Genomic DNA, 27,177 nt, shown 5'->3' with positions numbered 1-27,177 from the left:
TTTGCCAGTTAAGCAAGGAGAATTAATCAGGAGGACTTTTGACCTTACCACTTTATTATTAATATCTAATATGTTTGTCGGTTTTAATGGCACTGCAGTTTTATGTTATCATTATAAATCACCTTGACCAAATTTGGAAGTAAGCAGGCTACAAATGCTACAAAAAATAAATCAGACGCCCCTGAGATTCAGTTGGCTGTCTCTCAGGAGTTCGCTTAAAAGGTGTCCTATGTCCTTTTGATATTAAGCTGTGACAGTTTGGATTTATTTTTGTCCACTGAGCAATCTAAATGCCTGTTGCAGAAACCATCATTTATGTTCCTAAGGTTTGATCCAAGGCACACCTCACCAAACTATGTGACTTACATAAATGAAACAGCTGATGACTTTTTATTTAAAAGAGCACCTCTTTGAAGGAATGCAAATATTTGTTTCATAGGTTTAAGAGACAAAATGTTTAACCGCAGGCTTGCTCGTTATTTTTCTAGTGAATCAGAGGGTGGTAGACAGCACATTGTTGTCAGTCTTCCTTCCTCTTGAGTAGGTTCCCGTGTTAATTTTCTGGCTGTCGGTTCTGTTTACTTTGCAGCTTGAACATAGCCTTAGGATAGAAGGGCAAATAGGTGCATATTTGAACTGGTCATTTCCAGTATCCATGACATAGACTGTTAAAGTGCAATAAAATGTATTTATTTATTTACTTGCTTTCAGAATGTTGGCCTTTTATTGTAAACCATCACATGTAGCCAAATTGAGTTAATCGTTAGATTCCAGCAACAGCATAAGTAGACTTGAGAGCTTTTGTTCACTTTGTTTTGTGACACATGTAGGCTTTTTTGGTGCTATAACTAAAATTGTTATTTTAGTTAGCAGTTTAAAAGTAATTGAGAACTCTTCCCTTGGTGTATAGAAAAAAAGAGTGTGAGAAAGATGTCTTTGCATGCTGTTTGATGTTCTGGCTAAAATTATTGACTAGTTTTTGTATGTTGTTTACTGGCTAATATTGTTTTCATTTTGATATCTTTCCATACAGCTGACTGGAAGTACAGGCACGCTGGCTTAATGGCTCTGTCAGCTATTGGTGAAGGCTGTCATCAACAGATGGAGGGGATTTTGAATGAAATAGTTAATTTAGTTTTGCTTTTCCTCCAGGATCCTGTAAGTTTAAAACAGTTAACATCCTCATAATCTGTACTTGATTTTTTAAAATGACTTTACTAATTGAAGGTGTATGTTTCAGCATCCAAGAGTGAGGTATGCAGCTTGTAATGCAATTGGTCAGATGGCTACAGACTTTGCACCAGGCTTCCAGAAAAAATTTCACGAAAAGGCAAGCAGAACATTCATATGCCATATATATGGGCTCGGGTCGTTTCAAAACCTTCCTCTCATGGTAGCTTTATCTGTGTTGCAGGTAATTGCTGCTCTTCTGCAAACAATGGAAGATCAAGGCAACCAACGTGTTCAAGCTCATGCAGCTGCTGCACTGATCAACTTCACTGAAGATTGTCCAAAATCACTACTGATTCCTTATCTAGATAACTTAGTGAAGCATCTGCATTCCACTATGGTATTAAAAATTCAGGAGGTAAGGTTTTAAGTCGGTGGTTGGTGAATGTTTAAAATATTTGTGTTCAGGGGGTTTGGCTATGGTGCTGTGAGAAAGGGCTTTAGGAAGAAATTATCAAAATAAGGTGATAGTAAACATTTCTTCTTTGCCATAGCATAGATAACTTCATTATTTCTTTAAAACTGTCATAGGATACAGTTTTTTCCTATGCTCTTCAGATGCTGTTCTGTACTACATGCTGAAATAGCCTTGGTAATGCTAATACAGACTCTTCCCCATGAGTTCCAGTTTTTTTAAGGCATCCAAAATGATATATTTACAAGCAGTAGTTCTGAACCACTTTATTCTTGATGCTCAAAAAGGTTTTTAAAACTTGTTTTTGTTTATTTCTCCTCCAGCTGATAGAAAAAGGCACTAAACTGGTTTTGGAGCAAGTGGTTACATCCATTGCCTCTGTTGCTGATACAGCAGAAGAGAAATTTGTTCCATACTATGATTTATTTATGCCTTCCCTTAAGCACATTGTAGAGAATGCTGTGCAGAAGGAGCTTAGACTCTTAAGAGGAAAAACTATAGAATGTATCAGCTTGATTGGCCTTGCCGTAGGTAAAGATAAGGTAAGTTTCGATTTGTATGTTGGATGTCTTTGACTTGACTGCCAAAGGTTCCTCTTCCAGGGTTGTCATTATTATTATTATTATTATATTATTTATTGCATTTATATACCGCCCTCCCCAAAGGCTCAGAGCGGTTTACATCGAACAGAGATAACTGTACAAATAACTCAGTATACAACATAATAATAACTATAGCATTATGAACAATAGAACATTGTGAGAACAATAACTCAATGCTTATCATGATTTGGATGTAGATTAGAAAATATATATTGAATCACTAGGTTAAAACTGCGTAGACAAAATGATGAGCCCTGATTTGGGGGATTAAACTTGAAAATAGCTCATTTTATTAGCTAGGTTTAGTGTTTCTTCTCCTGAGGTCTTCAGATACTGTGCTCTGCTACATGTGGAAATGGTCCTAGTAATGCTAATACAGATTTTCTCCACAAGTTGCAGGTTGTTTAAAGCATCATCATAAATTATAAAACAGAGAGTTCATGTGAAAATAAACAAGATTGCACCTGAGAAGCTATAAAATGTTGAAAGCTAACTAGTTAGATTTTGTCTTCATACTTGGTGCCAGATTACCATATTTGATCAGGAAGGAATGTTTCCAACACTATAGGAAGGAATGTTTCCAGCAACCTATACTTATTTACAAATTGGTAAAGGAAATTAGCTTGATTGGTCTTAGATAGACTGCCTGCAGTTCCTGTGGATAATCCCGCTAAAGCAGGCAGTTTGTTAAAGAAAGCCAAGGGGCCATCCCTCTTGTTTTCAGTCAGTTCCCACCAGTTGAGAGTTCTCTCACTTGATAAACTCTTGGATTACCAGATTAATTTATTTGGTGCTTAGATCATTTTACAGGAGAGACATGAGGCAACATTCCCTTAGTGTGTTGTGTAACTTTATTTGCTACATTCCTCTTCAATTTCTCTTTTGGATTAACTCTTACCTTATTTAGTTTCTTTTTTGGTATGGCTATGCCAACATTCAACCCTTCTCTATATAGGTTAGTAGGAACTTCCTATACTTAAATTCTTTTACAGTCGTTGGAACTTAAATGTTCTTCACTGTAGGGAATAGTTATTATGGTTGTTAATGAAGACCATTCATTTTTCTTTTTGTTTTAGTTGTAGAACGTTTTACTAATTAAGGCACAGGTATATATAATCAACACACCGTGACCTGGATAGCACAGGCTAGCCTGATCATGTCAGGTCTCAGAAGATAAGCAGAGTTGACCCTCACCTTTGTATGGGAGACCTCCAAACAATACCAGGGTTGTGACGTTGAGGCAAGCAGTGGTAAACCACCTCTGAACTTCTGCTGCCATGAAAACCTATGGGGTCTCCATAAGTCAATTATGGCTTGACCACAAAGATGTCAATATAAACATGAAAAGCAGGGAATTGTTATCTACTATAACCTGATTGGTTGTGTTCTTTTTCTAGTTCATGCAAGATGCATCAGATGTGATGCAGCTGTTGCTGAAAACACAAACAGATTTCAATGAATTAGAAGATGATGATCCTCAGGTATGTTGGAAACTTCCAGTGATGAAAGCATCCACTGTCATCCTTAGGTTATACATTATAACCTAGCAACCAGTCAATGTGATGGTTATTTGCAAGCCTGTATCTTGACCAGAATATTTGTGAGGTTGCAGGCATTGAATAGAATCTGCAGAAGAATGGTTTCTGTGGGGAAATGATGAATTAAAATCCAAGATTCTGTATGTGTATTGTACATAATCATTATAATTCCAGATGGCTATGGCAAATAACTATAATGGGAGATGGGAGGATAGAATCATAGAGTTGGAAGGGACCTCATGGGTCATCTAGTCCAGCCCCCTGCACTATGCAGGACACTCACATCCCAATCGCAGATAGTTCTGTTATTAGTTCAGATATCAAACTAATATGGCAAATGACGGCGGGATGGTGAGCCCAAGATCTTTTTCTAGTTCCATACACAGTCATTGTTGGATGACTAACTTACAAGTCTTATTGGATGAAGTTTTCATTTTTCCTGTTGCTATCTGAAGTTAAACCATATTAATATCCAGTTAAGCCATATTAATATGCAGTCAAATAATGTAATTATACCGACAGTCTTCTTGGAAGATGCCAAAATACGTATGTGCTTTGTCCAGCCAGTGTGTATGCAGCTCTACTCCACGGGTACCTCTGTCCATTAAGCACAGTACTCAAAACCCATTCAAAGAACGGGATTTGAAACGTTGCCTTTTGTAACTTGTTAAACTCTGACTGAGAGCCTATGTAGGATCATCGCATGGAGTGAGCTGTAAATTAGGAGGTACTGATTTTGGTTTCATCCGTACAATGAAATCACTAGGATAAACATAGGCAAGCTGTTGTCTGACCCTCCCCCTAGTGTGTTAAATAGACTGCATCAACTGCATGTTCAAGCTTATGTATAAATGGAAAGTAATTTTGTTAAACTGTTTCTGGTGGAAGTTGGTTCCTACTAAGAGGGTGTAAAACCTGAGTAAGTCTTAATGGTAAAAGTAGATTTAACTTCAGTGCTTGTGTTCAGGAGTACCATAATTTTGCAGACAGTATTTTTGAAAGTAAAGGAAGTGAACAAAAACTCTTGATTTACAGATATCCTACATGATTTCTGCATGGGCTAGAATGTGCAAAATACTTGGGAAAGAATTCCAGCAATACCTTCCTGTTGTTATGGGCCCCTTAATGAAAACAGCATCAATTAAGCCCGAAGTGGCTCTTCTAGACAGTAAGTTTTGAAATTATTATCAACTTGATTGATTGATTTTGTATACCACCGCTCTTCTAGCGGTCTCATGGCGGTTCACAACAATAAAAACATTAAAATACAATAAAACCCATAAAACCAGCCCTTATAACAAATAGGCAGCAGGCAGTCGCATATTAATCCTTCTCATTTCCCCGTTCAGCCGGAGGCCAAGTTTTCTCCCATTGGGAGTGAGGCACCTTATCTGATTGAACCATGTGGGGTATCCTCAGAGTGAATGCCAGGACTCCATCCTGGCCTCAACTGTATGCCTCGCAGAAGAGCTCCATCTTACAGAACCTGTGGAAAGCTGGCAGCTCTGGCAGGGCCCTTAGCTCTTCCAGGAGCTCATTCCACCAGGTTGGGTCCAGGGCTGAAAAGGCTCTGGCCCAGGTCAAGGCCAGGTGAATGTCCCAGGGGCCCAGGACAACCAGTAAATTCATACCTGCAGAGCGAAGAGCCTACGGGGGGGGGGGGGGCATGAGCAACCAAGCGGCCCCACAGGTAAGTGGGACCCAGACCACATATATTTTTAAAGGTCAATACCAATACCTTGAACTTGACTTGGAAGCATACTGGTAACCAGTGCAGATGTCAGAGCACTGGCTGAATATGGGCCCTCCATGGTTTTCTAGTGAGGACCCTAGCTGTCGCGTTTTGTACCAGCTGTAATTTCCAGGTCAAAGTCAAGGGCAAGCCCACGTGGAGCGAGTTACGAAAGTCTAGTCTGGAAATGACTATTACATGCATTGCTGTGGCCAAGTGGTCCAAGGACAGGTAGGGCGCTAGTAGCCATGCTTGGTGAAGATGGAAAAATGCCATCCGGGCTACTTTTGTGACCTGAGCCTCCATGGACAGGGAGGCATCAAAGGTCACTCCCAAATTCCTGTCAGCTGGTGCAGGTGTTAGTTGCACGCCATCCAGGCATGGGAAGCACGCTTCCTGATCCTGCCTTCTTCTACCCAACCACAGGATCTCTGTCTTGGAGGGGTTGAGTTTTAGGCGACTCTGCCTGAGCCATCTAGCCACTGCTTCCAGACAGCTGGCAAATGTATCTGGGGGGGAGTCCATCCGTCCGTCCGTTAGGCAGTAGAGTTGGGTGTCATCCGCATATTGGTGACAACCCAGCTCATAGCCCCAGACCAGTTGGGGTAGAGGGCGCATATAGATGTTAAAAAGCGAATGGAAAGAATGGCACAATATTTCTAAATTTATTTTTTTCCTCACTAGCACAAGATATGGAGAACATGAGTGATGATGATGGCTGGGAGTTTGTAAATCTAGGAGACCAGCAGAGCTTTGGTATTAAGACTGCAGGCCTTGAAGAAAAAGCAACTGCGTGCCAGATGCTGGTGAGTTCTTGGAACTTCTATTTTGATGGCACGCTTTGGAAAGAAAACATGAATCACATCTGAAACTACTGAAGTTAGGCAGACAGCAACTTGCAAGTTGAATGTAGCTCACAGGCCATGAAAGTGCTGTGCTGGAAGAGACTGCAGTTTGTTTTGTGGACAGGGAAGCTAAAACTTTGAGGCATTGCTGAGAAGGCAGAAATGGAACAACAGAGAATAAAATTGGCTGACTCAGCAGTCATACCAGAAAAAGTTGGGAGCCTGTTTTACGCCGAGAGGGAGACAGGATAGAGGGCCAAACTCATTTGAGGAGAGGTTGTCATTAGAACAGACCTCATTTTTGAGGAATGTCAAGCGAAATCTTTTAAAAACAAGGGGGGGGGGGAATAAGTTCAAAGGTATTTGGTAATTTTTGAACCTATAAGGAAAGAGTGCTTTTGATAGCCTAGTTTCTTGTAAGCAACGTGAGAGAGTGTTTGTAGTATTTTGTGGTTCATAAGTATAGTTTGCCAGTTCCTGCTGTCACGTATGCTCATTTAACAATTGTAACAACCAAATTTCTTTGAAATGATTTTGCATTCTAGGTTTGCTACGCCAAAGAACTGAAGGAAGGATTTGTAGAGTACACAGAGCAGGTTGTGAAATTGATGGTTCCTCTGCTGAAATTCTACTTCCACGATGATATCCTTTATTAACTTACTTTCCATGGTGTCTTGTTACAATCTGCACAATGTCTGACTTCAATCCTAAGCCTTGCTTCTGTTGACTCCTCATCTTTTCCACTGTGAGAGCACTTCTGCTCACACATCCATGAGTCAAAAAGCTCCTGCCAACAGTGGGATTCACCCCAGCAGCAGAGGACCACATTCACGGGATGGGCACAGTGAAAGCAAAGCTCTGCAAATCCTTGGAAGCACAGCAGGACCTCAGTATTGAGGCAAGGGCAATGTTTAATCCATGGGTTGTGAGCCACCCAGAGACTACAGGGAAGGGCAGCATATAAATATAAAAATAAAGGCACAACTGATATAGTGACTTGGTCAGGATCTTGAAGGGCTGTTCAAATGACTATTTGATTGGTTGATTGTTTCCCATCTGTATAGCATAGCCAGGATATCCTACAATTGTCTGGCAGCCAGAGGTTCTAACTCTTTAGCATTATCCAGGTACATCACAAGGAGGCGAGCTAGGAGTTGTACCCCTTGGAATGATCTGAATGCACTCAACATGGTGCTTCATTAGCGGATCCAAAATAATATATATATTTTTTTAAAAATGATGATTTGAAAATAATTATGGAGACCTAAAAACTGAAGACAGACAAGTCAGTACAATTTGAGATATGGAATGTTCTGACCCAATCAGAGATGAAATGGTTGAGGTTTTTTGGTTTTATGTCTTATTTTTGATCCCCTGAAGAAGCAGAGTTCAAAACGTGTAGGGATCTTTGGGTGGGATATAATGAAATATTTTTCCTCACAGCACCTTTGTTTGTTCTTCTCTGCTAGTGAATAGTACCACAATATCCAGTGATATGTGGATACACCCCAAACTGTAACAAACACAGGCTTCTCATGCTTAGTTGTGAACTTTAAATCTAGTGCTAGGTTTCTAAAGTAGAACACAGTGAGACTGTGGACATAGTTTCAGAAGGAAAGCTTATATAATTTCTTCTCTTAGGACTTTAGAAACACTTGTTTTCCTTAATAAATTTAACGTGTGCGTGTAGCTGCTGCAGAATCGATGCCTTTGCTCTTGGAGTGTGCTAGAGTTCGTGGCCCAGAATACCTCACTCAGATGTGGCATTTTATGTGTGATGCCCTCATCAAGGCCATCGGTACAGAACCGGACTCTGATGTCCTCTCAGAGATAATGCATTCTTTTGCCAAGGTAATACTCTTATATTACTGTGGAACTTGCAAGATCTTTACAAAAGGAGGAGTGTGTTGGAATCAATAATATGTCTCATTTTTTGCTTGTGCTCGCTTAATATGTAAGCTTTAACTTGGCATGATATTACCTGACTGTCTTTTGTAAGGGCAGGGCAATGATATCATTGGGAGCAGAGAATAAATATAGTAAACGGGCTGGGTTTGCCATTCATACTCACTCTGCAGTGTCTGTAATTCCACAGTTTATCAGGTTTCAGATGGAATTTCAGGATCCATACAGGTCTGCACATTCTTTTGCAAAGCAGATGGATTAGTTAAATGTTTAATTTATTATTGCCTTATTCCAGAATTGGATGCATTCTTACAGAACAAGATGTTCTCAAAATACAATCCTTTTTTTTTTAATATGCTCAGATTTACCATGAAGATTGATTGACAGCGCAGTAAAACAGTTAGAGCTTGATAGTAATAAACCTCTTAGGAAATCATCACTGTTAAAAATTCAGATTAGGGTCTGGATTATTGGCATAAGGCATTCCTTTTAGAGAAATGTTTTATTTGTACTTCATGTAACTCAGTGGCATTAACATGTATTATGCTTTTCTGCTAATGAAAGCACACTTCATTCTACTACCAAGAAGATTGCACAGTTTCTGGCAAAACAAAAGCTCCGATACTGCAAGCTCAACTGTTTTCCTTTGCAGTGCTCAACTTCCAAAGTGTAAAGTAGTACATTTTCAGTACTGTGTTCCTTTACAAATAGTTTGACATAGAGTTCACAAAACTAGTTTCAACAGAATTGGTGTTCTGGGACTTGCTGGTGTTGAAGTAGTTTGAACATTAAACTTCAGGTTGACTATACATTTTATTTCCTTAGTGTATTGAAGTGATGGGAGATGGATGCCTTAACAATGAACACTTTGAAGAACTTGGAGGAATATTGAAAGGAAAACTAGAAGAGCACTTTAAAAATCAGGAGCTAAGACAAGGTAAACTCGTTCACTCACTATTTAAATTAAGATTATTTACTATCAGGTTCTTGAGCATAACCACTTAAGTAATTAGGATTACCTGAGCTAAAATTTTAAGGCCCATTGACAGGCAATCGTGTGTATATATGATATTAAAATATCTTTAATGTTGGACAAATCACAGGGTACTCTGTGATGAAGCCCCCAGATTGCTTCTAGGAAATGTATTGCACAAAGCCCTTTTGAAAACTGCAGCAATATTTTTTGCAGGAGAAGCTAAGTGCAGCTTTTTCTTATCTGAACACTGTCTTTCAGATTAAGATTTCATTCATTTCTGCACTAACACAAAGCATTCTTTTCCCTAGCCCCACACCCTATAGTTTACAAAACAAGTCTCTTATCCATATTTTTGGCTATTTTATTTTTTGTAACTGCAAAGCTGCTAATTTTGTCTTTGCTGGTCTATGACCATAATAAAGATATGTCTGTCTGTCTGAAGTCTCTTAAGGTTCTTTTCTGCAGATCTTCTTGCAGCAGATCTGAACTCTTGTGCAAACTGTTATACTAATACTAGAATAACAACTTATTTTTAAACAGTGAAAAGGCAAGATGAAGATTATGATGAGCAAGTTGAAGAGTCCCTGCAAGATGAAGTAAGTCTGTTATTAAGACTTGTGTTATTGCAGCTTAGAATATTGTTGAAAACTTTTTCATATTGTATGAGATGCTGCTAAATTGAACTGTAAGAGCTGTAGAATTGGTCATTTGCCATGCTTCCTTCTGTAGAGGGGCTCCTACATCATGTATTTCAGGAAGCAGCTTTTGATTAAGACTAAAGAGCCAGCATGCTGTAATTGTTAAGAGTGGCAGGCTGATCTTTAGAACCGGATTTGATTCCCCACTCCTCCTCATGCAGCCAACCAGGTGACCTGGGGCTAGTCACAGTCCACTTAGAGATGCTCTGCTAGAGCTCTCTCAGCCCCACCTACCTCACAGGGTGTCTGTTGTGGAGAGAGGAAGGGAAAGGGATTTGTAAGCCTCTTTGGGATTCATTCATGCAATGAAAAGCAGGGGATAAAAAATGAACTCATCTTCTCTTTGCTCATCTGGAGATCCAGGCATAGTTATCCAGTGTCTCATGTTTATTTGTCTTCCTAAACAGGCAAGCACTTATGCAGGAAATTGGGCAGACTAGCAGATAGTGCTATATGTTTATGCTTGGCAGATAGAATGTGTTTAGCTAAAGGTAAAGGTATCCCCTGTGCAAGCACTGAGTTGTAACCAAATTCATATAAATTTGATATTACTTCTGAAGATAAAAGCTATCATCTGTCAAGTAATCTGTTTTGAAAAAAAACAGAATAATACCTACCAGGTGCATAATAAATAATCATGATGAGCGCATGTTAACTAATTGGCATCAGTCCACTGACATGCCTGAGAACAAAGCATATTGGTCATATTTCATGTCAAAGCAAGTGATGTTCCGAAGTTAACGCTGAAAACCCTATAAAGTAGTGCTTGTCAGGGATTCATGCTGAAGAAGTGTGTCCAGTAGACATGTGACAACATTTCATTGAGACCACAAAGAATGAGACCCTAATAGGCTAATACTTCATGGCATTAATGCTGTGTGTGTGATTTCAGAGGCCAGGTAGCATATTGAGTGCTGTTACATTGCAGCTAAAATGCTAGATATTTGGAAAAACAAAGTTGCTTTCTGTGCCATAACTGATCATTATCTAGTTATGAGATCAGCAGCAGGAGTTCCTGGGATTTCATTTAGTAAGTTCTCTGATTTCAATAGCCTAAGAAAAGGTGGTAGGAGAAGAAGAGTTGGTTCTTATATGCTGCTTTTCTCTACCTGAAGGACACTCAAAGCGGCTTACAATCTCCTTCCCTTTCCTCTCCCCACAACAGACACCCTGTGGGGGAGGTGAGGCTAAGAGAGCCCTGATATCACTGCTCGGTCAGAACAGCTTTATCAGTGTCGTGGCGAGCCCAAGGTCACCCAGCCGGCTGCATGTGGGGGAGCGCAGAATCAAACCCGGCTCGCCAGATTAGAAGTCTGCGCTCCTAACCACTACACCAAGTTGGCTCACCAGAAGAACTGGTGTCTTGTTTGTATTTCACTTGATTAGAACCTACTATTATAGTTTCAACTTGTTGGCAGTTCTCACATTATAGTTCATGAAATACTGCCACCTACAATAGAAGTTGTTACCCAGAAAATGTAGTGAAAGGCACCTTGTCCCAAAGTATTAGCACCTTATTTGGGGGCTCTCCTAGTCCTGATCCTCATGAGCTAGCCAGCTCCACTCATCTAGCAAAAGAACAGAGCAGATTCTCAAGAAAATCCTAGTGGGGATGATTTTTCTAATTCTACTTTGAGTGTTCTTATATGAAACTTGTCCTGTCCTTGTGAGAGTTCTCTGCTTTGGTCAGGCTCATATTCTGGAGCGGCACCTGAGGAGTTGCCAGCTTGGTTGTTGCCTGTCAGCTATCCTTCTCGGGTGCCACTCCATCTCATTCATTGGGAAAGACATCAAGCTAGGAAAGAAATTCAATGGGCCGTGGAGTTTGCAAAGTTTGCTTACCCTGAGAATAGTATTTCTTGGATTTCGAACTACATTGTCATAATTATTTTTTGCTCTCCCTTTTGAGAATCATATTGAAAGAGCTGTCTAGCAACTGTGTAACTGGTTCCTTCCTTCATACTTATTTTGCCTTAATATGGTTGAAGAAAAATCCATGTGTTTGAGAATTACCATGTTTACTCAAAAGGAAGACGAACCTGCAAATAAGACTTCCACCCCTCAAAAAAATGTAACACAAAAAAAATATTGAACATAACTGTAATGTGTATGAAAATGTAAGATGGTCTCTTTTTTAATAGCCTACTTGTATGGGGGAACCAAGTATAATGTATAATTTTAACTTGATGTGTATTGCTTTAGAATAACCCAGCTGGGGTAGCTGTAAAAAGGAGTTAATAGAGGCAGTTGAAATCAGGTTTTGGTATAAGGTCTGTCTCATTCTGGCCTATAAGGAGTACAATCTGTTTTGCAGCATCGGCGATGACAGATTTGAGAGCGATTAGTTGCAGGTGAACCATAATAACCAGAACACGTGTTATTTACCTTTATTGATAGTTTTGAGTATTTGGGGATACCCCCCAAAATAGTTTTAGCGATACTTTCAAAACCTTAGCACAGTTGGCATTTTCATGGTGTCATTTTAGGCTAGACAGTGATCCAGTCGCATTTTTAAATACCCTCAAGGTTGCAAGTAGGGTTGTGTGCTTCGGCCGCCAAAGCGGCTGTTCCATCCCAAAGCAGCGAGCGCCGCACCGCAGGGGGGACTCCGGTGGCGTGCTGGTGCGCCCCCCCCCCCACACACACACACAGCACTAGCTGCTTTGGGATGGAATGGCCACTTTGGTCACCAAAGCGCACAACACTAGTTGCAAGTGCAGTTAGAGGATTTGGTGGTGCAAAGATATTGGTGAAGATCTTAGAGAAATTGATATTAAACGATACCTCCTCATTTTGTTTTGTGCTGCAGTCAGCACAAATCACTTGGACAGTCTGTAGCATTGTAGCTTGGCTACATATTAGACAGCCAATCTGCACTGCAGGTGAATGAGTTGATGGTATAATTTGAAAATCTTTGCAATCTGTCAGAAGCAACAATAGTGCTTGGTTGCTCTGTACCACATAGCTATTTTTAAACAGGTACATTCTGTTTGCAGGATGGTTTGTCTCGAGACTGCATAGACAGCTGTAGTCACAGCACACTAGGAAAAAAGCTATTGCTTACACTGCAGCTAGATTGCTTCAGCTATGCATTTTGGATTTAGACTGTCCATCACATTTTGACCGTGCTTTATGTGAGCTCACAGTGGCTGTTCTCTCCTCATTTGATTGGTCTACAGACTGGAGTACTAATCTCCCGTGCTGATGAGACAGATAAACCACACCAAAGCAAATACAGGATATTTGTCAAAGCTGTCACTTTATAAAATATTCAGTAGAACTGCTGTATCGACAGTAACTCTGGGCCAATCTAAGAATACGTTAAAGTTAAAGCCTGTTGTTTTCTCCCTCCAGCCATTTCCCCATCATAATGGGACTGAAGAAGGCTTTAAAATGGTAGATGGTAATTATTTCACTATTTAGCTTGATGCAGATGTTTAATCACATCTGCACATCAATAAGAATGTTGAGAGCTCTTGGAAGTGGGGTGAGAAGAGATAGCTCAGAGTGAGCTTCAATAAGGGGAGAAAGGCAGGCAAATGGTTCCAAGAGGGTATATGTGAGCTGGACAGAGATTAATGACTGTAGGACAGATGTTGCGATGGGATATGCTGTGGATGGAGTAGGAAGAACTAACCCTGTGATATAAGCATCTGTAAATAGCCTCTAATCTAAAATACTCTCTCTTTTTCCCATGTACTATAATGAAGAGTTGTAAAATAGCTTATTATTGTTATAAAAAGGCATAGACTGCTTTAATACGTACGCATAAGATCCATCACTTCACAGATCTTTTTATTGAATTTACTGATCCTGTTGCTCTTTCCTCTTTACCAGCATGATAGTGATGTCTATATTCTGACTAAAGTGTCAGATATTTTGCACTCAATATTCAGTAGCTACAAGGCAAAGGTGTTACCGTGGTTTGAACAGCTGCTACCACAAATTGTCAACTTAATTGTAAGTATCCTGGACTGCTTTTAAGTTAAATTCAATTGGAAACATACAGGGCACTTTCTTATTATTGTCAACCCTGGAAATGTGAATCCCTATATATAATAATTTTTAGCACAAAATTCATAAGAACAACTGCTATTTATCATGCAGATACCATTTTCTTGTTATAATTTTACTGCAGGTAGGTTTAGAGGAACAGGGTTCACAAGATATTAAAAATAGCCCAAAGGTAAAGAGGTAAATGGTCTTTTCTCTGTAAATGCTGGTGCATTCATGCTGATTTCACAGAATCTATTTATTTATTTGTTTGTTTGTTTATTGTATTTATATACCGCCCTCCCCAAAGGCTCAGAATCATAGAGTTGGGAGGGGCAGTACAGGCCCTCTAGTCCAACCCTCTGCTCAATGCGGGATCAGACTTGGTATCAGATCTTCAGGTGACCAGTGATTATCACATTCATCATACATAATAGAAGGGTGGGTGGGGCTTTTAATATGGGGCTTCACAATATTTATTGAAGCATTTTGAACACACTAAAGCTATATAAATCTTAAATAGCTTTACCAAAGTAGACATGACAGTATAGGTTTCTGAAGAACATTAGGATCCAGGCAATGGCACTTCAGTGAGTGTACTGCTTCCTCTGGATGTGGTTTGTTGGGAAGGAGATGGCTTGCTTTAAATAGGCTATACATTTTGTCTCTGATTTTCTTTACAGTGTCCACATAGGCCGTGGCCAGATAGGCAGTGGGGCTTATGTATGTTTGATGATGTCATAGAACACTGTAGCCCTTCATCATTCAAATATGCCGAGTACTTCCTGAGACCAATGCTACAGTCAATATGTGACAACAGCCCAGAGGTTCGTCAAGCTGCTGCATATGGAGTTGGCGTTATGGCGCAATTTGGTGGGGACAATTACCGGCCTTTCTGCACAGGTGTGTGTACTGAGAATATCTTCCAGTTATGATCTTTCTAACTGGATATAGCAGGAGGATCTTTTAAGAAACTAGTCTTTTTATTGATGCTAATTTTTAAGTATTGTATTTTGACTTTTATGCTTGTGACTCATGCTGAATATTGAATGTGTACGTATAGGCCATCACAATACAGTCACAGAATACACAAAAACAGGATAAACAAAACTAAAATTGGCTAAAATACAGCATCAAGATTAGCATTGCAACAACACAATTTGTTTACATAGTTAGACCTAATCTTAGCGGCAAGAGCAAATAGGGCAATTCTGTTGGAGATATGCAGGACGGTATCTGATAGCAAGTGGATTTAGTGCTTAGATTCTACTATGCCCCTAGCAGTGGGCAGAAGTTTCTTAATGAATTTAGTTCTCGGGTTGTTGTACAGAGGACAGACAGTGAAGAAGGTCCTCAATTACCTCAATACCACGAATGCAAAGACTATCAGACACAGGGGCATGGAGGAATCGACCACAGCTCTTCCTTTGGCAGAAGCGGCCACATGACCTTAATACCCTGAGAAGCCCTGATCAGTGGCCAGGTTGATCCAGTCTGAAGTCTAAGGACTTTCTAAACAAGAAATAAATGCAGGCAGAAATGCTGCTGATGTATCTGTAAGAGTGTGCATGACTGCCCTTCCTTCTGGAGATGTGCTGCAAGGTTGAGGACCTCCCTTTTGAATGTTGGAGCCTTTTCTCCCAGACCACAGATGAGTTCTTTTCTATGATTAAAAAGAACAGGAAAACTGCCAAATGTCTTGGGGTTCTTCCTTCAACAGACCCACACCAGTGCATCACTTCACAACAGCAGGGGTTAGCCACCCCTTCTGTCACAACCAAAGACATCAACAATCAGTATCCTTTTGTCAAAGAAAGAGCCTCCCCTTAATATTCTCTGGAACAAGGATTTAGCTGTGTCTTCAGTGGAGGTACATCTAGCAGCAATTTTGGTCTTCCACAGTTTTGTAGAGGTTACTTCCTTTTTCTCCAATAGGATATTCCAATGTTTTCTTTGCTTGATGTTTTCTTTGCATAGACCCACAGTCATCTCTTTCTGTAGTCCTAGTTCATCTTATAGGATCCCCTTTTGAGTTTTTGACCTCTTGCGCCCTGGCCATTCTTTCTAGAAAGGTAGGATTCCTGGTAGCAATCACCTCCACTAGGCGGGTGAGTGAATTGGCAGCTCTTAGAGTAGACCCTCCTCCATTCTTGAAGGTTTTTAATGAGAAGGTCTTCTTGAAGGTTTTTAATGAGAGGGTCATCTTCCACACTTTATATGTTGAAATATATATATATGAAAAACCATCTCCCCTCCTTCAGTGACTTCAGAATTCCTGGGCATTTTGATCTCTAGATACAGTGAAGGTTTTTACTGAACTCTCATCTGTCATTTGGAGATATCTCCCTAGGCGATCCCAAACCTATGATCCAATTTACTAGAGCCGAAAAGCACTTTGCTACTTGGAACTAAGTGCTTTTCTACCGCAGAGATTCCACCATGAGTACTACATCATTAGATATAAAGTTGTGTTTAACTTACTGACATTTGGTTGGACTGCACAAGCAATTTCCAGCAGTTCCCCTTTTCTCTAATGACCCATCTCCTGTTGTTCCTCAGGGTCTCTTATCCTCCAGGAACAGGAGGATTTGGAGATCAGAGTGCTACAGTAGGAAGAGCAGGCGGAGAAATAATTCACTAGTGGAAAATCTGGATCCAAGCCATTCGCTTTCCCAGCAGTGTCATTTCAGACTTACTTTGCCAGTAAAGATGCTTGCTGCGATTTTTGCAGTATTTACGTTTTCCAAAAGTTAATGTGATGGTATACATTGGTGTGGGTCTGTAGAGATACTGTACTCCATTTTAGATATGTAAATTGACTCCTGAATACATTTTAAATTAAACTTATTAATATCCTAGTAATTTGACAATTGTACACTGTTTTACAGACCTAATCTTTTATAGTTTATGTATAACTTTTTTTACAGGATGCTTTAAAATCAGTTCTTCAGACATTTCAGTGTTTGCTTATGAATTTTTTCAACTATTTCATTTTTAGAGGCGCTTCCATTGCTGGTGAGAGTTATTCAGTCAACAGATGCCAAAACCAAAGAGAATGTCAATGCCACGGAGAACTGCATTTCAGCAGTTGGGAAGATCATGAAATTCAAGCCTGACTGTATAAATGTTGAGGAAGTACTACCACATTGGTTATCATGGCTTCCATTGCATGAAGACAAGGAAGAAGCTGTCCATACATTCAATTATTTGTGTGACTTAATAGAGAGGTAAGAAAAAATGCTGTTGTTGCATCAAGTTGTTACTAGATTCTTTGCCTGATTTGCCTGTATTATCTATCCAGTTTTTAGTGTATTGTGGGACATTTTTAGAGTTCTTTTTATTTATTTGTTTGTTTGTTTGTTTATTTATTTATTTATTTATCATTGCCTTTCTATCCTGTCACTCCCACAAGGGCTCGTGGTGGCTAACAATTATAAAAACCCCAATACATAAAACCCCATAACATTATAAACACAACTCAGCCATCCCCTTAAAATCTTCCGGTCGGCAGCAAAAACCTCAGGGTGGACGGAGGGGCTTTTAATCCACTCCTGGGATGGCAGGAGTGGCGGGGGGTGGTGTCCAGATCTTCTTCCACATGTCGGCCTCAACCATAGGCCTGGTGGAAGAGCTCCATCTTGCAGGCCCTGCAGAACGGCAAAAGCTCCTGCAGGGCCCGTAGCTCTTCCGGAAGCTCATTCCACCAGGTAGAGGCCAGGACCAAGAAGGCCCTGGCCCTGGTCGAGGCCAACTGCGCTTCCCGGGGGCCGGGAATGACCAACAGATTTTATTTATTGTCAGCATAAGAAATCCACATAGATCAGTTGAACATAGAAATCTAAGTGCTATTCTATGTTAATCTGTTGTGTATTTAAGACCATGTCTAATGCAGGATATATGGATATTCTATGTATTCTGTATTTTACCAGCATCCCATTTTTTCACTCTGTGTTACAGGAAACTAATAAAGATACTAATAGGTTCAGATAAAATCTTGAGAGAACCATGACTGAATTTTACACTTTAAAAGAATAGTTCATAGTAATTACAGTGGTACTTGAGGAGAAGGTATTCAACCTTTTCCTATTATGTTGTTTCACTTTTCCCAAGGCCTTTTTTCTATCTTTTCTGATGAAAAAATTGGAAATTTTAGGGAGAACAGAAAAATAATTCCTATGAAATACTTTGTATTTTAGAATGAGTGAAATGATTTTGGAATGGTTGAAATGTCAGATGGGCATGCTGTATGAGTATACAGCTTTTAAATAGATGTATTTCTGAGCCGAAAAGGATATCTGAGCTTCATAAGGGCAGCATGCAGGGCTTTCATTCTTCTGTAGATCTTTAGACATGACTCGTCTATTGCAGTTGACCTTTTTTCCTCTCCTTCAAACTGCTATGACAAATATACCCACAGATTGGGTATCAAGCAGTTTATTGTCCTACCATGCTAGAAGGCAAAAAAAATCAGGAGGAAGTGGGGGTAGAAATTGCAGCAAAGCCTCAAAGGAAAAGTCTGCACATTTCATTGAGAGATGAGCTCTTCCAGCTAGTCGCTATTGAAGGAAGAACACAGCTTCTAGCTAGACCTACATTTAGCTGTGCATAGATTTTCACTGATCATTTGTGTAACTTTTTTCCTGACTAAATTATATAATTCAGGTGGGTAGCCATGTAGGTCTGAAGCAGTAGAACAAATTTGAGTCCAGTGGGACCTTTCCAACCAACAATTTTTTATTCAAGATCTAAGCTTTCATGTGCACATGAAAACTTACACCTTGAATAAAATTTTGTTGGTTTTAAAGGTTCCAATGGACTCAAACTTTGTTGTATAGTTTGTTATTTAATGTTGTCTAACTCCTTTTCCTCTAATTTCAGATTGCAAAAAATAAAGCATACATGTTAAAGTAGCATAGGGTGTATCAGCTTGTGGTTTTCCTCAAGCATTGGGTATATTTCCTTTTTTTTTGTTCGTAGAAAACTAAGGCATTTGTAACTTAAATTCTATAAACATTTTCAATATTGCCATTTTATATGTTAAGTTAGTAATAAATGATGCATTTTGTGCTGCTAAAGCAGTAACATCTGTAAACTGTTAGCCATATGTGGTCTCCATCTGCATATATCTAAATTCATAGATTAGGGAAATACTGGGGCTAAAGAGATTTTTCTGTGAACTTGGGGGATTACCCTACGTTTGCAGGAAAAAAATGAGAATTTTTTAAAATTCACAGAGGAGTTTAAATTCCCCATCATCATCCATTAAAAAAAAAAAAAGCATTCGCTGCAGAAGTGCAGAGAACACCCTTAACCTCTAGTAACTTTGGAGCTGCAGTGGACCCAGCAGTAGAGGAGGAAGCCATTCGCTCTGAAGCTGCACCAGACTTGGTACTGGGTGGCAGATATAGGATCTCCCCCTCTACTCACAATAGCAGAGGAGAACACTGGGTTCAAAAGTCATGTCAGAATCCCCCACACAAATCTTCCCCTTGAGCTATAAGGGTAATCACTGGTGATGGGGGGGGGGGAGGAATTTCCTGGCCACAAGTATCAAGGGTCTTCTCCTGCTAGCTTAGGTCTTATACAACAGCAAGTAGTGTATATATTTTAATTTTTCTCCAAATTTCCATGAGGTCCACTGAAGTTGTTATTTGGAACGCCTGATAAAAAATACTGGTGTAGAGGTACTTGAATGGTTTCTTCTGCGGGCCAAAGCAAGGGGCCATTTACATCAGCAAAGAGCACAAGGAGTGTAGGATTAAACACAAAAAAATTAAGCAGGGTCTCAACACAGATTGTGCATTTTGTCTGCTTTGGCTTTCATATTGTAATGAATGAGGAAGAGTTAATAATTCATAAACAGGTACTGGAGGTACAAATGGTCCCCCAAATATTTAATAAAAAGGAAACATTCTTATATCACACATTGTTTTGTGCTGATGTGCCAGTCAGTACCTTTCAGTGCTGTCTGTTTGCTGCCCTTTTAGTTTACAAGCTTAATTATTATTCTAAATCAGGCAATTTCAAATTTTATTAGCAATGGTATTTAAACTGGAACTATCAGGAAGCTCATCTATTAGGCAGTCCTTAAATGACATGACATGTTAAATGTTGAATTCCGGATCAGGCTTAAGGTTTTGGTCATCACCTTTAAGGCCATACGGGCTCTGGACCCAATGTATCTAAGGGATCGCTTCTCTGCCTACACCCCTCAAAGAGCCTTACGCTCCACCAGTTCCAACCTCCTGGTGATCCCTGGACCCAAGGAAGCCCGCTTGACCTCAACCAGGGCTAGAGCTTTCTCCATTCTGGCCCCCACCTGGTGGAACGAGCTGCCAGAGGAGATCAGGGCCCTGACGGAGCTCAAACAATTCCGCAGGGCCTGCAAAAGGGAGCTCCTCCACCAGGCATTTGGTTGAGGTCGACCAGTACCACCTCTTCCAATTGGCCCCCCTCAGCCTCCCTCCTCCAACCAGCGTTGCAACCTCACCCAACTCACTGGGCCATCAATAAGCATTGAGTTATTGTTCTCACAATGTTCTATTGTTCATAATGTTATAGTTATTATTATGTTGTATGCTGAGTTATTTGTACAGTTATCTCTGTTTGATGTAAACCGCCATGAGCCTTCGGGGAGGGCGGTATATAAATGCAATAAATAATAATAAAATAATAATACAATATTCTTAAAGGGTTATTTTCAATATTTAATATGGTTTCTGGTGAACGCTCCTGTATTTACTGTAATTTTCATATGAAAAGTTACAGGAAATCCTTTTCAATTAACTGTTGAATAAGACAAAGCTGTCATCCAGGATATATTTTATCTCCTTGTCTCGTCAAACATATCCAGAAAGATAGATTAGATTTAGATGGAAGTACAGTGATAATTGGTGGAAGGAACATTAACAATTGAAGATACTCTGATGACACCATATTAACCTCCAGAAAATAGTGCAGACTTGAAATGACGGCTGATAAAAATTAAAATAGAAAATGCTAAAGCAGGATTACAGCTGAACATCAAGAAGGGGAATTAAACAAGTGAAAGAGAAGGATGGGAAAAAATGAAATTGTTAGTTTATTTCTCAGCTCCATTATCAATCAAAATGGAGACTGCAAACAAGAAATCAGAAGGAGATTGAGACTGGGAAGGACAGCCAGGAAGGAGCTAGAAAAGATCTTTAAGTGTAGGGATATGTCACAGGCAACCAAGATCAAGATAACTTATACCATAGTATTCCCTGTTACTGCACATAGCTGTGAAAGTTGGGCAATGAAGAAAGTTGATTCGTTTGAAATCTAGTGTTGAAAGGGACTCCTAAAAGACAAGTCGTTCTGCATCTAATCTAGACTGAACTCTCCCTAAAAGCTAAAGTAACTAAGCTGAAACTATTGTGCTTTGGTCACATGATAAAGACAAGAGTCACTGGGTAGGATAGGATGCTAATAATTAGGGATGGGCATGAACTGGAAAATCTCAGTGTGGTTCAGGAAGATATGAACAAACATCTCCAAGCCAAATTGGCCAGTCAGTTCCCACCACCCCCACAGATCTACAGCACCCTTTGTTTGGGAGCGAAACAAATGGTTTAAATGGCTGTGATTCTTTCAAGCCCTCCATTTTGTTCCTCCTCACTTCCAAGATAGAGGTGTGAAACAGATGACTTAAATGGCTGTGATCTATTTAAGACCTCCTTTTTACTCTCCCTTCCAAGCAGGGGAATCAAAATGGAGGGTGTAGATGGCCATTTAAACTTTACAGCTGATGGGTGGACTGCCCTTCTCAGCTATTAAATGGTCTGAACCCTTGAATCAGACAAAGGTGCCTTACCCCTGAATATTGGTTTAGGGGCCACAAAACAGGGCCAAATTTGTGACAAATTTTTGGTCATGAACCAGCTTCTGCCCACCACTATTAATAATTGTAATATCAGGGCTCTCTCAGCCTCACCTAGCTCACAGGCTGTCTGTTGTGGGGAGAGAAAAGGTAGATGAATGTAAGCCGCTTTGAGACTCCTCCGGTTAGAGAAAGAACCAACTCTTCTTTTTCTAATTGTGTGCTGTAAAACTTCAGGTAACTCCTGGCGACCTGGAACTATGGAGTTTTCAGAGATGGTTTGCTAATGTCTTTCTCTGCTGGTTTCCTCCCATCCAAGTACCAACAGTGAATGACCCAGCTTAGCTTCCAATGTCTGGTGACGTCAGGCTATTCAGGCTGCTCTGGTTATTAATACCTTATTCTAAAAATGGCTTGCACAAGGCTACATGTTAAGTTTATGGCAACTTGGGGCTGAATCCAGGGTCTTTTTAAAGTTAACATCTTATGTTAATTACCTTATAAATCTTTATTAATGTGGACTAACAATTCGTTTGTTCTTCTCTTCCCACCAGTAATAATCCGATTGTCCTGGGCCTCAACAACTCTAATCTGCCCAAAATCTTCAGTATAATTGCAGATGGTGAAATAAATGAAGCAATCAAGCATGAAGATCCGTGCACCAAACGACTGGCTAACGTAATTCGGCAAGTGCAGGTGAATGCAGATTTTTTTGAGTACAAAGGTTATTATATCCTTGTAACTCCACCCCCCTCCCCAAGTAACTGTGTGATAATGCAGAAAGGTTAGATAGTAACCAGTTTACAGAAATGGAAGTAGCCCAGTAGGTTACTTAACACAAAGCTTTCTGTGACGTGAGCAGCATCTAACTGTATTTTATAATAGGAAAAGGGAGAAAGAAGATGCATGTTTTGGTGGTGGTTGCAAAATCATCAAATATTTCAGATCTGTGCCAAAGGAAGACTGGCAAGTCAAATGGGATCCATGTTTTTACATTTAACTGAAGCCAGAAGAAAGGAAGTTTCCTTGTAGCAGGGAGAAAGGGATTAGTGGGGTTATCTTTTAAACCTCACTTCTGTCTGTTTTATCTCTTCCCACTCTCTGCAAGAATGTGGAAAGTGTTAAGACATTTCTTTCTTTTCAGTGACTAATTCTTTAAGCCTTTTTCCTCTGGTTGGGGCTTCTCAACCCAGATCATCCTTAATTAGATGAGTTTTAGATCTGCTTTGTGACAAACAGGTTTTGTGTATCTAAGGGCAGAATTTTTTCCCCTAACATTTCAAAAGGGTATGTATGTATTGGTCTGATCCGTGGCTTTCAACTTAACCACTCTTTCTTTTCCCCTTCATTCTAGACATCTGGAGGGCTATGGACAGAATGCATATCTCAGCTCAGTGCAGACCAGAAGGCAGCCATCCAGGAGCTCCTGACTTCTGCGTAAAGGGCCTTAACTATCATCTGCAAGAAAACTCCAAATAAACGTTTACCCTTTGGTTTAGTTTTCTTTGTTTGGTTTTTAAGAGAGAGAACTGTAGTGCACGTAGGCCATTCTGCAACCCGCAGGCAGTGGCAACAGGAAGAAACCATTTGCAAAGGGTGTTGCCATGAATTTCTACCCCTCAGCATTGAAGGAGCTCCCTGTAAACGCTGCAGTAGCACTGAAGAGTATTTTTCTAATGGTATGAACCAACCACACGATGGTGAAAGGGAAACCAGTTGGATTTTCATTAAGTATAAACAAATTAAGACAGCTTTAAGACCAGGTATTCAGTAGACTCCCATTATAACAGATTACAGGCATTTTTACCCTCTAGTGTTAACATGTATTGGAGTGTGAGTATTTTTGTAGGGTAGAGAACACCCTTCTGCCCATCAAACCAGTAGATTAAAAGATGATAAACCGATGGCCACATGGAGCATGAAGACTTCATCGATATCGCATTCAGTTTTCTGAAACAGGCTTGTGTAGTGACTCAGTGAAGAAAGCCATTGAGCACCCAGCCCTTGAATGTGAAGTGTCTTTGGCATGTCTGACAGTATCTCATCCACTCCTCAATAAATGACATTGAAATACAATACGAAGCTTGTGTAAAAGTGCAATGCTGTGTTGTGTGCTTTCCGTGAAAATTGTGTGCGTGTTTCCAGATTCTAATATTGCATGTCTTAGAACCTAGGGTTCACATTGCTTCATATTGCGTTGTTACAATAAGGCTGTGTTCTCCACGTGTCAGTTTTGAAAATTTTAATTTAAAGGCCTGCATCTGATTTCATCTGCAGAATCGTTTTGTGATTGCTGGATGGGATTTTCCAGTATTTAACATTGAACACATGCCGCACTTAGATTTTGATGGAATTGGTGGGGTCTTTGACTTTCTAATCCCATGTAAGCTTCACTGGACTTGTCTTCAGTATAAGTTCTTCTACTATGAGTAGGGATAAGCACTTTGGCGTGCTTCGGCCACCTCAGCAATCACTGAGGCCCGAAGAGGCATGTAGGAGACCAGTGCCATGGTTGTGCAGCTGCCGCACGCAGGCGCAAAGCTCTGCGCCTGCATGCAACCATCAGCTGGTGCGCCACTGCTGCCCCTCTGTGCCGTGCCACGGCGCTGGCCACCTCGGGATTCAGTGATCGCCGAGGTGGCCAAATCACGCCGAAGCACACAACCCTAACTATGAGATTTTCAGTGTGAGCATTACATTTATGTCACGGCATACCAAGCAACAAGATTTGACTCCAGGTATTGAAGTAAGAGTGCAAAACAAATGAGTATATCAGTTATCTCCATGGATCACAATAAGAATGCCGAGAAGAAATGTGTCCATTGACCTTGATAATCTTGCCAATGCATGTTCCTTTCTACAAAGGTGGGAGTGTTTTGCTTATTTGGTACCAGTGGAATAGCTCAACTTGTGGTCTAGCTGGTCTTTGGAACCCAAAGTCTTAAAAATTAACCTGGATGCCACAGCTTTAGGTGTTTTCTGAATGGCTTGTTCTGTCCATTCCATGAGAGGGAAGTAGAATTGCATCTAAAATAGGAACAATGATAGAGGAGGAAAGGGCTCTTTCAGTGCTTCTGGACATCACTGATACCTCAAGCAATCAGTTATTTCTATCCAAGCATAGATATACAGTTTCTGGAAATGAGCCTATTGGGTGAAAACTAGTTTCTTCCAGGAACAGAAACACATTGTTGATGTTAGAATTATGGTCTTTTATGGTGTGTTTTTGAGGAGATATTTGTAACTCCTGTTTGGATTATATTTTCGCTACTGATATGGAATATGAATCTTCTCAGCATAGTTTCTTGTTCTTATGGCTTTATTTGTGTGATAGGTTTTTATGCAGGCTTCTGAGTGAGGAGCCATGTTTAAGTGGTATGATCTGAAAAGTTCCATTTTGGAAGAGTCAGAGTTTCTCCCTGATTCATTTGAATGTATATGAATATTGGATGGTCCCAATCTATTATAACCTGGGACTACCAGACGGTATTGCTAGTCTCTGTTCGTTAAGAGTTGATAGCTTCATCAAAGAGGCTTATCACCATTTGGATGTAGAAAAACTTACTACCTAGAGCTGCACCAAGGTAGTTTTATTTCAATCACGCCCTTGAATACTTGCCAGTTCTTTACCTATTAGTGGGAGAATGGAATTGGGCAAACACAGACAAAATTGGCAGAACATTAGGAGTGGAAGGAATTATGCCTTTCCTCCAAGGACATTTGCATGATGAGCACAGTACATTGACATAGTGCATTGTGGGTGACATCTAGTGCCCATAGATTTTGGAAGTTAAAATATTTTGCTGTGTGGCATCTGCACATGAGGTAAAACAAAGGAGTATCAAATGTTTCAGTGTGGTCAGGGTTGATGCCAGCATTCCAGGTCTTGCAGTGGAGCCCACTGCAGTCCCCTTCTCACTTCCCCTGCTGTCTGTCAGCTTGCTTGTGAGCCCTCCGACTAACCAACCTTCTGTCCGTCCCACACACACCGCTGCCACCAAGTACTGCTGGGGTAAGAGTATGAGAGGTGAGCAGCAGTGACATTTCCCAGTGGTGGGGCTCCCAGCTGCACTCCTTGCCCAGTACTATTGTGGAGGGGCGTGCAAACACTGGGAGGTAAGTGGGTGAGAGAGAGATGCATAGGTGGGTAGCAGCAGAGGAAATCACAGGCAGAGTTGGGGGAGAGGGCCACCAAGACTTCCTGCCCAGCAAAATCTGACACCACTTTGTTTTCATGATTCTTTTGTTGGGGGTCTCTTCAGTCCCTTCTACATACAGGGAAATGCTACACCACAAGAAACCAGGGTTCAAGTATGGCTGGTGCAGTGACAATAGACAAATATTTGCCATTTCACATGAGTGAATCACTTTCTGTTTAAACATGACATCTTCTCCCCTGGTTCTAGGACTCCCATCTCTGATGGGTGGTTCTCACTGCTGTTGCTAGGGAGGCAGGAACAACAGAAAAAACTGCCTCCACTTCCTGTCTCCCTGGTGGAACCGCCCACCTCCAGTTTTTCTCCTGCCTTGCAGGGAGTGCGGTCGTGTGAGCTTTGCTCTCCACAATTGAAGTTAGAATTGACTTAATTGCTTTTCCCTTGCCTTTCTCTTTTTCTCTTTGCCAATGGACATTCCAGTGTTTATATTTATTCCCTCTTACATGGTGACTGGCCACATTTTCTCATTTTTTCGTAGTCTTGGTTTCTGTCTTTCAAATCCTAACTTGTTCTACTTTTTTAATAGTTCTCACTGTGGCTCTTCATAGCTTTTCCTACCTTGTTTTGTTTTATCACTACATTAAATCTTTGCTCCTTAATAGAATGTGAGACAGAGAAATGGAATTTTTTCTGGCTGTCTCACATTCCAGTGATTCTTGCTCAACAGTTGGTCTTTTTAATTTTTTTCTGGGGGGGGGGGTGTTGCCAAAATGTGGGTTATTTGAAACCCTTCCTTAAAATTACAGTGTGCAGAATGCATCCATCTAAAATTACCAGTCCTCTATTCAAATGTCTTATGGGGAGAAAATAATTTTGCCTTTTAGTAAGTCTCTTAAATAAGAGCTATATCCTTTTATAAAGACAAATTGCTGCATTTCCATTATTAGTCTATCTTATAAAACTCAGGTGTCCAGCTTGAGGAAGAAGCTCCACTCTGGAAATGACTAAAGAAAATTATTATTCCTGTAGTGGCTATACCTATTTCTCCACCAGATGGCAATATGCTGTTAGAAGCATGCTGTTAAATCACACTGCTTAGTAGGAAAGACAAATCAGTGAAAATGAATTACTTGTTTGTAGATATTCTTTCTACAAACTATTGTGTATTACAATTTCTGCATATGTCTTATCCCCAGTCCCTTGGTCTATCAGGATCAACATTGTCTATTCAGACTGAGAGCAGTTC

The 27,177-nt window shown here is 40.3% G+C and overlaps 1 protein-coding gene across 1 annotated transcript in view; it reads left to right on the top strand.

The window, feature by feature from the left end:
- Positions 1-23,852, top strand: part of IPO5 (importin 5) — a 43,965-nt gene extending 20,113 nt beyond the window's left edge. Inside the window, exons 11-26 of the mRNA XM_077343855.1 lie at positions 1,034-1,158; positions 1,241-1,330; positions 1,415-1,588; positions 1,969-2,187; positions 3,645-3,728; positions 4,821-4,953; positions 6,202-6,323; positions 6,908-7,004; positions 8,041-8,213; positions 9,093-9,204; positions 9,784-9,839; positions 13,779-13,901; positions 14,618-14,837; positions 16,933-17,161; positions 22,329-22,470; positions 23,129-23,852. Coding sequence (XP_077199970.1) covers positions 1,034-1,158; positions 1,241-1,330; positions 1,415-1,588; positions 1,969-2,187; positions 3,645-3,728; positions 4,821-4,953; positions 6,202-6,323; positions 6,908-7,004; positions 8,041-8,213; positions 9,093-9,204; positions 9,784-9,839; positions 13,779-13,901; positions 14,618-14,837; positions 16,933-17,161; positions 22,329-22,470; positions 23,129-23,215 — 2,186 coding nt within the window. The 3' untranslated portion in view covers positions 23,216-23,852. The remainder of the gene's footprint in view (positions 1-1,033; positions 1,159-1,240; positions 1,331-1,414; positions 1,589-1,968; positions 2,188-3,644; positions 3,729-4,820; positions 4,954-6,201; positions 6,324-6,907; positions 7,005-8,040; positions 8,214-9,092; positions 9,205-9,783; positions 9,840-13,778; positions 13,902-14,617; positions 14,838-16,932; positions 17,162-22,328; positions 22,471-23,128) is intronic.
- Positions 23,853-27,177: the final 3,325 nt, after the last annotated feature.

The sequence above is a fragment of the Paroedura picta genome, chromosome 6 (assembly GCF_049243985.1).
Source record: "Paroedura picta isolate Pp20150507F chromosome 6, Ppicta_v3.0, whole genome shotgun sequence".
Lineage (NCBI taxonomy): Eukaryota > Metazoa > Chordata > Lepidosauria > Squamata > Gekkonidae > Paroedura > Paroedura picta.
This window is presented reverse-complemented; position numbering and strand designations above follow the sequence as displayed.